This window comes from Ostrinia nubilalis, chromosome 10 (assembly GCF_963855985.1).
Source record: "Ostrinia nubilalis chromosome 10, ilOstNubi1.1, whole genome shotgun sequence".
Lineage (NCBI taxonomy): Eukaryota > Metazoa > Arthropoda > Insecta > Lepidoptera > Crambidae > Ostrinia > Ostrinia nubilalis.
In genome coordinates this window covers 4,231,668-4,248,733 of record NC_087097.1, presented here as the reverse complement: position 1 = coordinate 4,248,733, position 17,066 = coordinate 4,231,668, and the positions used below count along the sequence as shown (strand labels likewise).

Genomic DNA, 17,066 nt, shown 5'->3' with positions numbered 1-17,066 from the left:
CCCATCTGCTCCAGGAGCAGAGTCTTTGGCATTAGCAATAGCGCCTTTGAGCTCAGTTATAGTGAAGGGAGAATTTAGACCAATCAATTCTTGCGAAGAATATGGAAAAAGGCTAATGTTTTCTGGTACCCAGGGTGGGGCTAACTTATCAAGAAACTCGTCCGCTAGAGATACAGGAACTGTGCTGAAAGAAGAGTCTGTCATAGCTGATCTAAATCTTTTAATATTGCGCCACACTAAGGTCGGAGGAGTGTTTGGTGAAATAGAATCACAAAACTTCCTCCATCCATCGAACTTCTTCATTTTAAACAGTTTTCGCGTATCAGCTGTAATTTCTAAGAGTATATTATAATTATCTTCATTCATATTATTTTTATAGTTTATTTCGGCCTCTTTACGATTTTTGATAGCTATAGTGCAGTCTTTATCCCACCAAGGGGGAGAAGGTATTTTTGTAGGGGTAGTCTTTTTAGGAAAAATTTCATTAGCGGCATCTACTAAAATATTAGCCAAAGCAGCAGCACAAGAACTAAGGTTATTTGAATCGAAAACTGGAAGTAATGATGCTCTTCTTTCAACACAACTCCTGTACTGGTTCCACTGAGTAACTGATTTACTAGGGATGGAGTATCTGAGCCGAGAACAGTGGCTAGAGTTTGTTGACCTTATGGATGGAAAAGAGATAATGATCGGAAAATGGTCACTGCCGAAAGTTGACTGTAATGTTTCCCAGGATAGTGTAGAAGCCAGGCTAGGGGTGCAAATTGATAGGTCAACAACACTATTGTTTTGACCAGGTTGAGAACGACGGGTGGGTGCTCCTGTATTTAAAATACAAAGGTTATGTGCATCAAACATTTCAATAAAATCTTCACCAAAACTATTAGTTAGCGAGCTACCCCAAGATTGGTGGTGGGAGTTAAAATCTCCTAATACTAGAAAAGGTCTAGGGAGAAGGGAGAATAACCGGTTAATTACTTCAGAAATATCTACAGATGGATGAGGAATGTACAATGAAACTATACAGATATTATACACACTTATAGCTACAATTGACATATTTACAGAATGGGAAGGTAGTGAGATAATAGAAAATGGCACTGAGCTTTTAACTAAAAGTGCAGTACCACCATACCCATCAGGTCTGTCATCTCTGACAGAGGTATATCCATGCACTTTAAAATTTTGCATGGGTTTGAGCCATGTCTCTGCTAAAGCAAAGACAAATGGCTTATATTTGTTTAGCAAGTATATAATTTCACTTTTTTTACTAACTATGCTGCGACAGTTCCACTGTAGCAGCTTATCTTGCATCGCCATCTTGAATGACTCTCATACACTTATCAATTATATAGGCAGCGTGGGACGGTGAACTAGAATTTGACTTAGAAACAATATTAATAAGAGCAAGTATTAATTCAGGTAGAGATACTGGTGATTCTTTATTATGAAATTCGGTATTAATAGCACAACCATTAGATGGGGAAGGAATTAAGTTTTCCCTAATGATAGCCTCATGTGCTTCACGGTCATAGCTTTTGCCTAATGTGGGAGTGGAACGAGGAGTTTTGTATACCGTTTTTTTGTAGGATGAAACAAGATTAGGAGACTTATCCTGTACTATTTGGGAATTCGATTTTGCTGTAACTATGTCTGCATAAGACTTGGATACTGGTGGATGAATTTTTGAGGCTTCTGCATATGACATGGAGTTATTAGCCATAGAAGTTTTTATGTTTTTCTGTCTTAGAAATTCAGGGCAGGATTTACTTGTGGCATAGTGGAACCCAGAACACAAACAGCATGATGCTTTAATTTCGTCAGTTTGGCATGTGTCGCCAGCATGACCTTGGCTACACTTGAAGCATCTTGCTTTGGAACGACATTGAACTTTTGTGTGTCCAAAACGGCAACAATTATAACACTGGATAGTGGGAAAAATGTAAAGCTCTACAGGTAAGGCATTATAACACATAAATATGCGCTTAGGTAATACTTGTCCATCAAAAGTTAATACAATGGATTGAGATGGTTTCCAAATAGGAGCACCATCCACAAAGACTTTGTAATTCAGCCGCCTAACTTTTATAATTTTACCACAATCATCTGGTACTGTAATGTTTTCAATTATTTCCTCCGGTGACCAATCCGCTGGTATACTTCTCACAAGGCCCATCCTTGTAACATTAAAGGAGGGAATGAAGGCTTTGTAGTTTTTGGTCACTAAACTATTGTGAGTTAAAAACAGGTTCGCATGGTTGAAGTTCGAGAATGAAATCGAAATTTTGTTCCGGCCAATTTGCTTTACACTACCATTAACTATACATTGAAAGGAATTCTGTTTCAGGAATTTCCCAAATGAGAGTGCGTGCATTGACGGACCTTCATTTGGGCTAGTTTCGATCTTCTGAACATGGACTACGTAGGGCGCACTGTCTGATTCATTATACAGATTACGAGCAATTGGAGTAGGGTTGGACGGAGGCAAGTCAGAGATACTAGTTGCAGGTGCAATGACCTTTTGCTGTGTCTGTGGAACATCTTGGTGATCCATATCAGTAGATTCTTCTGTCATATTTTTAGCAAGAAGTCTACGTTCAATTTTAGCCTGATGTTTACGACTTTTCTTATTACGGCTACGCTTGCGAGGGCAAGCTGTTGAACCCGATGTGGAATTATCGGATTCCCAACCATGGTTAGATGTAACCGTAACGAAATGACCCGCCGGCGGAACATTACTAGCATCAAGGGAAATTTCATCGGGCGGCAGAGAACCGCCCGGATCGGGCGGGTCGTTCATTGCGGCTCCAAGTAATTAAATAAATAGACTCACCGGTAGTACAGCAAGATTTAAACACTATCTACATAAAATATATACACAAAACAATAAATTTACAAGAACACTATACAATACTGATCTATTTATATGCTAAAACAAATTTACAAAACTTTTGAACCAAAAAAGACGCCCGTCGCGTTCAACGTTTCCCGCGCTTTTTTCGATCATCAACTTCGAGATTGGCCAATCAGCATCTCCGAAAATCGAATGAATGAAAAAAAAAACATGTTCCGTTTCAAGCATTAATCATTCCAAAACAAATTGATTGCACAATAATTGCAATAGATGGCGTTCACGTCGCTTATACTGGTCCTGCTATTCCTGCTATAGTTCCAAAATACTGAACTGTCCTATCGATGACATTGACAGTGGGGCGCCACCGTCAATACCGGATCGCTGGTTCCGATTTTTGCCATGTTGGAAACCATATAGTTGAACGATGGTAGCGCCCCCCTGTCATTGAGTTTGGTGGGACAGTTCAGCGTGGGTCATCTAATGCGTTGCCCGGTGCTTTCTGCAACCCTCAGCAAATGATCGGTCAGGCAGGAGGCCTAACCACACTACATTGTCATCTTCTAGCCCTTGTTTGCCATTCGGAACTTTTCTGCCCCAGGGGCCATCAGTTCCAGAAGCTAGTCCCGCCCTTCAGATCATAGTATACTATACTATAGGTTAGGTAGGGTCATGGACGCAACAGTGACTTGGTCGGCTACAGTGGCTCAGTCATGTTTCGACCTGAAGGCATAGGAATATATATTTGTCTCTTTTACCGATTCAAAGGTCTTGGTACCCGAACACGTTTAAACCAGTTTGCTCGCCGGTCAAGTGCCGTGCGGAAGGGTGAGGGAATGTTTTTTGTTTTCGCGCCCACTAAATTACATTCTAAGGTGAGTTTCGATTGTTTTCATATCTTTGTTTGTTGCTATAGGTAATAGCCGTTATACAGTGTGAGTCACGTTAAAGTGTACATATGAAAATAGATGAAACTGGACCTATTTTTATCGACAAAAAAGAGGTCAAAAAATTTATGAGATTTTTTTTTTATTTTTTATAGATTTTTTTTTCTTCCAATTACTTATTGTAAAGAAAACGTAATAACTTTTAAACTAAGAGGTATATCCTGATAAAATAAAAACAGTATTAATGCTAAATAACAGGCAATACTAAAAAAATACATAAAATACACAAAAAAATGCCAACAAATAATAAAAAATGATACTTTTTGAAAAAACACTGCTTAAAAATTCGTATTTTTTTGGTTATTTGATAAATTTCTCCAAAAAATGCCCCTATAACAGATAGTTTTTATTACTTTTTATTATTCTCTATCATATTACTTTTGTAAAACCAAAAATCGCATGTCTCTATCCCTATCACAACATTTGCAATGATCGTTTGAACAAAGGCCTGTCACCACATTTTTCTCCACTACAGGTATAGACAATTTTAATTTTAACTAAAATGCTTATTTTACTTCGAAATTTTTTGTTTTTATTTGATATCTAACTTGTCTTTATCAAAATTACAAATCTAGAGTCACTTTCAGTTTCGTTGTTAACGAAGCGTTGAATGGCGCGCCCGGAGAGGCTTAGTTCAAACGATCATTGCAAACGTTGTGATAATGATAGAGACATGTGATTTTTGGTTTTACAAAAGTAATACGATAGAGAATAATACAAAGTAATAAAAACCATCTGTTATAGGGGCATTTTTTGGAGAAATTTATCAAATAACCAAAAAAATACGAATATTTAAGCAGATTTTTTTCAAAAAGTATCATTTTTTATTATTTGTTGGCATTTTCTGGGTATTTCGTGTATTTTTTAGTATCGCCTGTTATTTAACATTATTACTGTTTTTATTTTATCAGGATATACCTCTTAGTTTAAAAGTTATTACGTTTTCTTTACAATAAGTAATTGGAAGAAAAAAAATTCTATAAAAAATTAAAAAAAAATCTCAAAAATTTTTTGACCTCTTTTTTGTCGATAAAAATAGGTCTAGTTTCATCTATTTTCATATGTACACTTTAACGTGACTCACACTGTATTTATCGGATAGTAGGTCTTGTATCAATTGTCTTTAATCCGAATTTTGACTTATTTGTTTTACATCTTGGTTTTTTTGATCAAATATTTACAAAATGGCGTAGAAGTACACAGTGACTCAATTTTAATACTTTTGTAGTTTATAGGAATTCAATATTGTTCTAACTTTAAATCGAATTTTGTTTTTTTATTTACAGAATGCCACGGAAAAAAACCGACAGAAAAATAGGGAAGAAATAAATAACGAAGAGATTGAGATGACTTAAGATCTTATAGGTAGCAATAAAAGTACTAAGAGTCGTGTTGAATTGTTGATTATAATAAGAATAGCTTGTGCAGTTTTGTTATTATTTCTAATAAAAAACTACGCGGAATGGGCATTTTCTTTTCATATAAATACTGCCGTACCACGTTAATACTGTGTACCACGGTAGTGAGTCAGTGTGTACACCTAGTAGTCCACAGTGGCTCAATTATCATTTTTTTGTTTTAGGTTCCTACTTTGACATAAGTAGTAAATAATGTAGAATCATGAGTGCTCAGTTACAGTTCAATAGTGTATCTAAAATGTGAGCAAATTTTAGGCCAATATTAAAGCGATATCTATTTTTATTAAGCTTCGAAAAAAAAGTGAGTCACTGTTGCCTCCCTGACCCTATAGGTTCTGAGTCCCGCCCCGTATCAAGCTACTTACTTAAGCGAAAGACTTCAGAGGTCTGAAGTTCAGACACTTGTGTCTTTCTTTCGTGCGTCCCGCCCCGTATCAAGCTACTTACTTGAGCGAAAGACTTCAGAGGTCTGAAGTTCAGACATTTGTGAATTTCTTTCATGCAAGTGTTTATTTACGCAAACACATATTCGTTCTAATGTATTTTCGTGCAAGTGTCCGTGCGCGCAAATAATATTTTGCGCAAGTGTTTTTCGCGGTTAGTCTTGTCTTGGGGTGGACTGGTAGAGAATGCCACCCGTCAATAAGTCCGACACTGTACAGTGATTAAGTGCAAGAAGTTTAATTATATAAACTCCGGAACGAATTCATTTCGCTCACCTCTAACTTGTCAAGGAGGGCTGGGTAGGCTGGGCTGGGGTCCAGCTGGGGTGGTGGTTTATATTTTTCCTTTAGATTAAAGGGGTGGTGTGATGTTGCACTCTTTTAGGTGCTTCGGGTGCTTCAGGCAGGCTTCAGCTAAAACATAATGCAATACGTAATGTGCATGCTCGTAACTCGTCAAAGATGTATAAAGGTGTTTGCTTTGCACAGTCACGGTTGGTTGAAAAAGTAAAAACGTCAAACAGCTGACATTGACAGTTACATGGCAGGTTTTTGACGTCAAAAAAAAATTCCGCAAAATCGATCGAACGAAATAGTGGGTAGACACTTCTCATACAAAAACTAGTCTCTATATGTAGCAATTGATATACAACCTTATCCCTTAAGCAATAAAGTGCATTTTGGATTGATTTTACTATAGCAGGGGAACCCGCGGATCAATACCACCATACTAAAAATAATTGTTAGTGTCCTTATGTTGGTAGTATTGTTAGTTTGACAAATGAAAAAAAATGTCTGTCAATTGAGTTTGAGTTTTTAACCGGCGAATTGATTCGTGTGAAGTTATTTTCTCAGATTTGGTGCAATATTACTGTAAATAAACTTTTCTGTCGTTTACGTTGAGTTGATTAAGTTCCTCCGTATCGGGCGTGATAAAGTTTGCTGTTCAGTGTTATGTTTTTTGTGAGATAGAGACTCTTTTAAATAAGCTGTGTTTCAACTTCTACAGAAGTTTAAACTCTTATTTACTTTTCTGTTTAATGGGTATGTTATCTACTTACTTGAAATATTACATCTATTACAAATCTATTTTTCATTAAAAACAACCCTATGTGATGAAAATGTAAATGTACTTTCAAAACTGGTAAATGCATGAACCAGGGCATTGACACTGGTTGGAGAGAAATTATAGGCTTTGTTTAATTAATACCTATTTCATTTTAGGCTTCTACTGATAATGGAGAGTAGAAACAACAAGAAGTGCGTTATTTGTAATAAGAGGCGAAGTCGTGGTGGATCACCCTTACTTTTGAGTAGGTTTCCTCTGGATTCTGACCGGTGAGTTTCTAATAACACTCATTTATTACAAGATAATTTTACTGATTGTGTAAACTTAAAGGCTGGGATTAATATTTTTAATCATACAGTAAATAACCATAACCAATTTTTAATTTCAGTATTTTGTTTCGTACTCTGCAAATGAATTGCATAACAATACTAAAAGAAATTAGTTGATGAATAAATTTCAGTTTGTTATTCTTTTTCTTTTCTAATAGGTATTTCTTATTTCAGTTGTCGAATGTGGGTTAAAAATGCTGGCTTAGAAGACTTAGCATATGTACCTATTGAAAAGTTACACCAACTGAAGTTTGTTTGTGGTGGGCACTTCACTCCTGAATCCTTCAATGCCAAAGGAACTCGGCTGAAGAACTCAGCTATTCCAACACTGGAATTGAGCAATCCCATCTTGCCAGATGAAGTTTTGACAGAGTTTCCTCTTCATGTAAAAGACTCCAATAAAGAAAACCTCAAGACAGGTATGATGATGACTTCAATTATTTTTTTTAAATTTAATTTACTATCTATCAATTTTTCTGAATTATTTAGATGTCTTAATTAATTTTCTTTGGTTTCCAAAACAAACCAACCGAATGCAATTTAACAAGGTTCTTTCTTTGTAACCACAAACATGTGTTGTATGCTTATCAATAAATAATATATAATTTCAATTATTAATTATATCTATACTTTGTTACAGTTCTTTATGATCATTCATATTGCATTCCAAAGAAGTCAAATCCAGTTGAACGAGGTATGTTTATCTAAAATTATACTAATAATATAAAAAGGAAATATTTAATTGTTTGTTTGTATTTGATCGGCTCCGTAACTCGAGCCAAGATAGCCTAAAGTGCGGGTTAGAACCCCACAGCTTGAATATTGTAGTAAACCCACTCGTAACACAATTTAGCTTAGAATGTGTGTTGAGTTAGAGGGACTTTAGTAATTTGTGTAATACAAATTCTTTAAAAAAAGTACCGGACCAATTTGAAAAATTTTAGGCAATCTACATTAATTAGCCAGGTCAGCTAGTTTAATAATATTTATAAGCTAGTAATTTTTAATGTGAGCAAGACATGTACTAGACTGATTGTACCCTAAAGTTGGGTAAGAACATGACATTTTATTACCCAATTCACATTTCATTATCTGCTTTCAGTTCCCCTTACAACTACAACCAAACAACTAAATTCAACATGTTTGGGAGCTGTGGATATACCAGATTCTGGTATTTCTGCGAAAACAACTTTTGAACCTCTTCCTTCTACTTCCAATGCACCAGAACATATGACCTATAAACCCATTACTCATGGTAAGTGTACAAACTAATTATTTACCTTCTAAAATATGCCTTCCCTCAAACTAAAGAATGCCACCCTGGATGCGTTCTGCAGTCTGCAGTCAGGTCAAAATGAACTTATATGTACAACATTCTAGGTTTCTGTACATTTTATATTAATGCGATTTGACCGTGCGGATACGAACAAAGAACGCAAAGCACACGTGACTGATTGCCTTATCACGACCACTTACAGATTGTCTTGACATACCCGCAGACCGCATCCAGAATGCAGAACATTAAAACCTCTAAATGCCTTTAATTTAATATTATGTCATTGTTATTGAAGGTGGGCCCACGCTTCATATTTTATGAGAAGAGCTATCATTATCCTGTCTTTGCATTTTTTTAAAACTTGATAATGATTGATTGATTTGGAAATAATATGTTTCATAAAACAACAAAATAAATTTTAAACTAATTTGCATATTTATAATATTTCAGATGATAAAAACATTTGCCATCAAGATGCACAGGCAGAAATATTAGTCCACAGTTATAAAAGACCTAAGAAAAACATTGAAATGAAAGGTAAGATAAAACATACCTAATTTAAAAAACTAAGTAAAATTGCTGATTAATAAACCAATATTCAATTCAATTTGCTTTAATGTTGTTTTTTTTTACTAATGGAAATGTTTTTATTACAGACACTTCATCAACATTTACAATTAAAGAGAAGAGGCTTTGGCGACAGTTACAAAATGCAAAAAAAAACAATAAGGAATATAGCGAAGGTAGTTGCAGAAGAACACAACAGACATTTTTTAAATATTAAAAAACTGAATAGTACCATTGTAAATCCAACATTCAAAACTAAGATGAGGGTGAAGTATGCTGCGCATGCTCTGAGTAATACCGTGGCAGCTATTTTAAAAATGATGGCATGGAAAGAAGTTTCTGATTGCAATGATACAGCATTTGTGATTGAACAGTTAGATAAACTATTTGATTGTACAAATGGTCCATCATCTTTAAATGACGTAAAGAAAGGGATCCGGGAAAATGTTTCCACATCAAGTAATCACATTGAGTCTTGGACCTTTTATACTGATAAGTTAAAAACCATAAAATTTATAACAGCAGAAAACACGATACTAAAAAATGTTAAATGCGTAAAGGGATATCAAATATCTATCAAATCCTTAAACGATATTTGGGAAAAGTTAAAGAATGAAGGGTTTAAATATATGAACCTTAGACAGTTTAACCAAGACTCTCTGGAAAACTTATTTGGAATCATTAGGCAACACAGTGTAACCAATAGAAATCCCACTATCACGCACTTTACTGCAGCGCTTAAAACAAGCATGGTTACTGGGCTGAAAGTGCCTCATAGCAGAAGTGCTAATTGTGAAGCAGACAACAATAAACATATGCTGGAATATAAAGACATTTTAAAAACTAATTTAAAAACAACAGAAATAAAAATTAATGTTCAAGATTCCACAGACACTGAATTTTATCCTGTGTTGTCTATCCCGGACCCTGAAAACTTAGAACAGCCCATTGAAAATTTGTGTAGCCTTGAAAACCAACCAGTAGTATATGTAAGCGGGTATTTAGCTGCCAAACTATTACAGAACAGTTCTTGTTTAATTTGTGAAGAGTGTTTGAGCGTGAAAACTCCTGTTGACAATGATTTGTATGCATATATATCTCTTCGCGAATGGTGGCATGATAAAAAAAGTCTCGTTTATCCAACAATTCAATTATGTACCACCGTAAATGAAGCTAAACAATTTTATCATGACCATATTGCCGACCAGATATATATGGAAAATGTTGGAAAATTCATTTTCTTAATGTTGAGTACAAATTGTAATTTTAGTTGGTTTAAATGTCAACAACATAATAAATAAATTTATGATAAGATGTTTAAAATATTAAGTTACCTTTTTCTAAGAAAAAGTTGTAAAATCATTAATGACAGCCTCATAAAAAGTGAAAACAATTTTGCTGACAAAAGTAAAAAAGCACAGCAACAAAGCATTGAAAAGTAATCTTAGGGCTGAGGTTCGATCAGCTGATAAGAAAATTAAAGATGTTTATAAATAAAAATCCTATTTTTTCTTAGAAAAAGTTGTGAAAATAAAAGTTTACAAAATTATCATTTCTGTACTTTGTTATAATTTTCAATAATTCCTCATGCCTACAACTGCTATGTCATGTTCAATACTTATTGTAATATACCTATTTTATTTCGAAATAAATAATTTACGTTACAAAACTTCGTTTTACTTACACATAGTATAAAATAAAAATAGTAATCATTAAAATATTGAAGGTTCCTATACTAGATATCGATATGCAATTACAACCCTAGCAAAGTATCGATAATCGATAAGTTATTACGAACGTCACTAATACTGTCAGAAAATAAGGCATTATGTTGGTAGCTCCGCCTGTAGTTTGTGCGGTTGGTAAAGATTTGCGGGTCGTTCTCTAAAATGCATATGTGTGCGTGAGCTCAAAAAATATCTATGGAGTGCCGTCTCTTACTCTTTTATGCTCTTTGGAAATCAAAGGCCACAAGAATTTTTCATTGTAAAATCTTGTATCGTACCGACTGAACGTTTAAATGTGTTAGTGCCTCTCAGGTGAATTTCACGCTACAGGCGCGTGTTTTTCAGTTACGTACAGTGAACTTTGCGGTCACCTTTGCGTGTTGAAACTCCCAAGTTGGGTGATCAAACGATTTTTGTGTATTTCCTCATTTGATAAGTGGAGAATTACGTCGTGTTTTAGCTGGAATTCTTGACTCACCACTTTGTGATTTAAATAGTTGCCTGGTGCTGAAATAAGCATGGGAGAACCACTCACCAATGGTCATCAGAAAGAAGAAAGTAAGTTTTTTATTTCATTTTCTTGTCTAGTTAAAAAGGCAAGGATTAACCGCAAAGTATTTTAAGGCAGAATAAAGGCAATGCTTTTTTAGTTTTCACTTAAACTTAGTTTTTCTATAACGTGTTCATATAGTTTTATTCCTAATAAAAAATATCTGATATTAATTAATCTAAGAACAGCTGTTGTTGTAATCAGTGATTATAAATCAAACTTATCAGAATAGATTATTTTTATCTACTTCTTCATGCTTTAAAAGTCATAATAATATTGAACTTTGATCAAAACCTATAAAGAAACTGATTAGGTACCACATTATTTGTAATCTTTCCTAATAAAATAATATTAACTTACTGAACATTTGTATATAGGGTTAAAAACGTTATTTTATTATTCCCAGTAATTCTAATTTCAGCAATAGTTTAGATTTAATAATATTCAAACAACTAGAGCTTAATTACTTTGTGAATATTTTGGCTATTCAGAACATAATATCTAACCTTGAACCTCTTTATATCTGACAGACTTGATTCCGTGTTCGTGATTTTGAACAGAAAAACATTAGCAACAGTCATTTAGTTTATTTGATGTTTTGTTACATGAATTACTAGTACTGTAACACTGCGGGGTGTTACCCGTGGTAAAATGTAGCTTATGTATTAATCCAGGGTGTCAGCTAACTCCATACCGAATTTTATTAAAATCGCTCCAGATGTGAAGAAGTAACAAACATACACACACACTTTCGCCTTTTTAGTATTAGTGCGATATTGACCTTGTGCCTGATATCATACATTGGCTAGATTCCATGGAGCTATAGTTCTCAAACTTATTTTGTCTACTGCCCACTTTGAGAATAAATTCTTTTTACCGCCCCCATTTGTAGTCAAGAGTCAAGTGCTTAGTCAGTGTCTAAGAGACCTCCTAGTAAATGACGCCTCTCAAGCCTCTACACAACGTCCCGATTTTTTTTCTGGGTCTCTTACCTGCAGTGCCCACAAGGGGGCGTTATCGCCCACTTTGGGAAAGACTGAGCTATACGTTAATAACCCAAAATTTTCCATGCTGCAACCAATCACATTTAAAAGATCTTGACCCAATACCTTAATTTGGCTTCAATCCATGTAGTTCAGCATTAAAATAATAACCTTTAATAGCAGGGACACACAAAGATCAATATTTCATTAAAATTTGTTAATGTGATTTAAGTGTTAAAATTGACATAAAATATTTCAGTTTTAATACCTATTTATCTTTTAATTGACATCAAAGAACTGCCTACTTGATGCAAAATTAACTTCTTCTATTTAATCACTAAAGGTATTTTTATGCTTCTACCATTTAATTAAGAATGTTTACTAAAACAATCTTGGTAAAAATACCTTGTCATTGTAGATATTTCTCAAACATTGTCTACCTGGCCATTTATGTAAATTAACATCCACTGTAATGTAAACTAACAATAGCAAATCAATTGTTTCTATCATGTGTACCTGCTACCTACTGGCATTATTTACCTATTGTGTCATTTGTACCCAAACTATTTCGATTGTTTGAACTACATTGTTAACTATTATTTTATTTATTAGGAATATCAACTACTGTTTTAGATGTTTTTTTAGAGATTAGAGTACTTATTACTATTAATTAAGCAAGTACTTAGTTAGCTAGATACGAGTACATAATGAAGCAGTGTCATAAAAAGAAAGTACCTATTTTAAAAATTGATTTGTCATTCTGTGATACCTTTTTATTAAATTAAAAGTAATAGATTAGATACGTAGGTAATTTACCTGAATATACCAACATCATAATATCTCATCATCATTTAGGCGATTATCACACTGCACAGCGCTCGCCGCGGTACGCGGGACGACAGATTTAATGATTGTATGCAAGTACCTCAGTTTGTATAGAAAACACGCGCGGCACAACACACTGAAAACCGTTTATTCCCGATGTCCCCCACTATTTGTCCACCACTGGTGGACATCGAGAAAAAAAGTTGCAATGTCCACCAGTGGGGGACAGCGCTACTGAAATCTTCCCGTTGGGCCCTACTGGTGGACACTGAGAAGAAATGAGTTGCTCTGTCCCTCAGTGGTGGACATCGAAACCAAAAAGTTCTGTTTTTTGGTTTCGATGTATTTTTGATTCGTTATAATGCATGTCGCCACGCGGACCGCGGCGGAGCGCAATGCAGTGTGATAATCGCCTTAGTATCTACCTACCTACAATGCTGTTTGCGATATTTCGTCAATCATTACGCATTTCTTACGTAGCCGCTGATGCTGCCATCACTTGTGGTCGACCTTGACCGACGCTAGCCTAGACGCGGTCTCCGTTCAAGAAATTATCTTCCCATAGATTTATCTGTTCGAATGGAATATCTGTAATTTTTATTATTGTCCTTTACAGGCTTACCAGCTGGCATCGTAGTGGAAGAAGTAGAGATCCCGGTACCATGGGGCCACGTGGCTGGCCGATGGTGGGGGCCTCGGGACAAGCAGCCCATCATCGCCATACACGGCTGGCAAGACAACGCAGGCACCTGGGACAACCTCATACCCCAACTGCCAGTCACCACCTCAGTTCTCTGCATAGATCTCCCTGGACATGGCCTCTCCTCACACTACCCAACGGGTATGCTCTATTACATATTCTGGGACGGCGTTGTGCTCCTCAGAAGAATCATCAAACATTTCAAATGGACTGAAAATGTTACCCTGATGGGACATTCCCTGGGAGGTGCCTTGAGCTTTATGTACGCGGCATCGTATCCGGACGAAGTGGACAGGATAATATGCATCGATATAGCAAGCCCTGCTGTCAGGGATCCCGCTAATATGGTGGAGAAGACTGGATGGAGTATGGATAAGCTGTTGGAGTATGAACACTTGACAGAGGACAAAATACCGTCGTATGATTACGATGAGATGATTGACATCGTTTGCGACGCGTACCGAGGTTCCGTTTCGAAGGAGAACTGCAAAGTTTTGATGAAGAGAGGCATGGCCCCCACTCCCGCTCATATCAAGAAGAAAGGGTACTATTTCAAGAGGGACCCACGACTAAAAGTTTCTGGACTGGCCATGATGTCGATCGAGACCGCTTTGGAGTACGCCAGTCATGTAAAATGTAAAGTCCTGAATATAAGAGCTCTTCCAGGACAGAAATGGGAGAGACTGGACTATTATCTAGACGTTATTGAGAAAATGAAGCAAACTGCTGATGTCCAGTTTGTGGAAGTGGAGGGAACACATCACGTGCATTTAGAAGCTCCAGAAAATATACTTCAACTTGTAGAAGACTTCTTAGAAGAATATTAACTGCATTATTTAGTGCTAATTTGCAAATGTGATATGTAATGTGATTGAAGTACGGTCGGTACTTTCTTTTTAAGAGTAGTTTGCAATTGCAATAACAAATAATTGTTTGTAAGCTTGCTAGGACACTAGATTTTTGTGAAATCAAATTTCACGTAATTGTTGAACAAAACACTGTTAAATTACTGAACATAATCAATCATGGCTATATTAGTTTCACAGTTTTTTGTGGTTTTTACAGTTTTAAGATGATCAAAATGCATTGACTTATTCTTATGTGTTAAGAAACAAACAATGTAGTCGCCCTTTGGACCGTTTTATGAGTAACCACTTATGTTATGGCTTTAGCATTATAGTTTTATAGGTATCTACACGTTAATGACTTTGTCGTACAAGAAAAACAATCGTTTTACTGTTTGGCAACTTGGATAATTATTATTGTCATGTCGTCGCCATCAAGTCGCGTTTTACTAGGCAATGGGTATGTATCCCATGAATTCCCATGGTTCTGAGTCGATACATTTAACTACGCATTGTAATAGCTGGTTTACACTATGTCGGATCGTCAATTTTATCGATACAATGAATGTTGCATTTGTATAATTTATACCTAATTAGGTATCTATAGCATTGTTCCCAGACAGCGGCCCGACAAAACTGTCTGCAACGACATATTATCGGTCGCCCGACCATGATAACGGTCGGGTCAATTGCTTCTTCGGGACGATCCAGTATTTTTGAACAAAATCATCTACTCGGACACGTTTGAACAAAATCATCTACCTACCAGAGTAGTACCTACTCTCAAACCGAGTCATGAGCGCGTCGACCTTTTTTAGGGTACTCAAACGCTGGGAGAGGGCGCTTCTTTGCACCGGTTAGAAATAATCCGATCCGTGACTGCTATGAGCTCAGTAGTAGCAGTAGCAGTGTGTATGTATTAAAGTTTCGAACAACATAGTACTAAAATATAGACGAGGACGGTAAAATTATCGGCCCGACATAATGTGAACCAGTACTAAACGTTTATAGTTTATCATTAGACAATGTTGAATGAATGAGTATAGAGATAAGTAGATAATATTATTAATTTTATAGACTATAGCTATTAATATGATTATTTCGTGCTTATGTTGTGGACAAGTTAGAACAACGTCACGTGACATTGGTAAAATTAAGGTCATTTACTTGCACATAGATTTCTCTAATTATTACTGAGATGTCCAATGTGTCATGATTATAGCGATTAAAACTACCCATCTTTGACCTTAAAGATATCAGCTATCTATGCAGTTTCTAAAGTAGATAGCTGAAGTATAATTTATACAGTAGTGTTAACATTATTCCTACTTAATTGAGTAACCTGATGAGGTATTACTATTTTTGAAAGTCATCCAAATAGTCAAAACGACTTCCTATTGAACATGCAAATCGAATGAATAGTTAAGCAATGCCTATTTTTATTCTGTAAAAGTTTCATTGCAGTACTCACGATTGTACGAATTCTTCAGAAAATAAGTTTTTAGCACAGTACAATTTATTATATTGAACTTAAACAATTGTGCTCAGTGAAATACTACGAAAGTCTTATCTAATTTAAGTTTTGACTTGTTTTATATTTAATTGACGGAGAAAATTTTGTATTGGCGTAGGTAGAATATACCTACTTAATGTTTTTGAAATGTTTGAAAATATACACTTGCTTGAATGTATTTGAATTGTTTGAAAAAAATATAAATGGTTGTAAACAGTAGATACTACGTATGTAGTTATTAAGCGCGTATAGATTTTAATGAAAATGTAAAAAAATACAGTGTTTTGATTCATGTACTTGAACATGTGTGCTCACTAACGCTGACTTTTTAGTTTTTGTTAGCAAAAAAAATATTACAGTCAGCAACAAATAGTTCGTAACACCTAACTGCCCAAAAAGTTGACAACACAACCTTATTCCAATTTGTAACACAAACGTGTTGCAACTTTTTTGGCTACTTTGGGTACGAACTATTTGACGCTGACTGTACATACCTAGACACAAAAAATATTGGAAAATAGCATACAATGGTAGTGTCTACTGTCAATTGTGTCCGCTACTGCGATGCATATTAATTATGTATGTACGTCACCCTGGCAATACATGTATAAGGTCGCGCGTACACTGCAGGCTAATAACCGCGTAAATCTTTCAGGTTTTACCACGAGTTGTCTCATCGCCGACGAAAAAGCCTGTATCAACCATTTCTAACTCACTAAACGTGCCAATAAGAAATAAATTACGCACCTATAGTAATGATCGCTAGCTATTTAACCGGCGAGAACTCTTCTTTAAAGTCCATTAACAAAAGTAACGGAACTTTTTTCTCTCTTCCTCTTTCGCTTCTCGTGTCTAGTTTCTAACTTTACTCGCTTGTCGGCGATGGGACAAGTCCTTTAGGCCTGTATTATGAATATTCTGATTTTTATGATTTTAGAATAAAAGCCATTTGCTTCGCTATGTATGTGGCCTGTACCTTATAAATATTCACAAAATATTGAAAATTATCTTTAATGACGTACC

General features: G+C 35.5%; 2 protein-coding genes across 2 annotated transcripts; both read left to right on the top strand.

Moving 5' to 3' along the window:
- Positions 1-6,256: 6,256 nt before the first annotated feature.
- On the top strand, positions 6,257-10,527 carry LOC135075525 (THAP domain-containing protein 5-like). Its single transcript, XM_063969950.1, has 6 exons — positions 6,257-6,997; positions 7,232-7,476; positions 7,698-7,751; positions 8,160-8,312; positions 8,784-8,870; positions 8,990-10,527. The coding sequence occupies exons 1-6, from the start codon at positions 6,897-6,899 to the stop codon at positions 9,115-9,117; spliced, it is 768 nt and encodes a 255-aa protein (XP_063826020.1). The 5' UTR covers positions 6,257-6,896; the 3' UTR covers positions 9,118-10,527.
- Positions 10,528-10,855: 328 nt separating this feature from the next.
- On the top strand, positions 10,856-15,286 carry LOC135075710 (probable serine hydrolase). Its single transcript, XM_063970164.1, has 2 exons — positions 10,856-11,185; positions 13,602-15,286. The coding sequence occupies exons 1-2, from the start codon at positions 11,146-11,148 to the stop codon at positions 14,510-14,512; spliced, it is 951 nt and encodes a 316-aa protein (XP_063826234.1). The 5' UTR covers positions 10,856-11,145; the 3' UTR covers positions 14,513-15,286.
- Positions 15,287-17,066: the final 1,780 nt, after the last annotated feature.

Coding starts and splice junctions, on each gene's coding strand:
- LOC135075525 (XM_063969950.1), top strand. CDS start 6,897: ATGGAGAGTAGAAACAACAAGAAGTGCGTTATTTGTAATAAGAGGCGA. Junction 7,477..7,697: donor TAAAGAAAACCTCAAGACAG/GTATGATGATGA, acceptor ACTTTGTTACAG/TTCTTTATGATCATTCATAT. Junction 8,871..8,989: donor GAAAAACATTGAAATGAAAG/GTAAGATAAAAC, acceptor TTTTTATTACAG/ACACTTCATCAACATTTACA.
- LOC135075710 (XM_063970164.1), top strand. CDS start 11,146: ATGGGAGAACCACTCACCAATGGTCATCAGAAAGAAGAAA. Junction 11,186..13,601: donor TGGTCATCAGAAAGAAGAAA/GTAAGTTTTTTA, acceptor TGTCCTTTACAG/GCTTACCAGCTGGCATCGTA.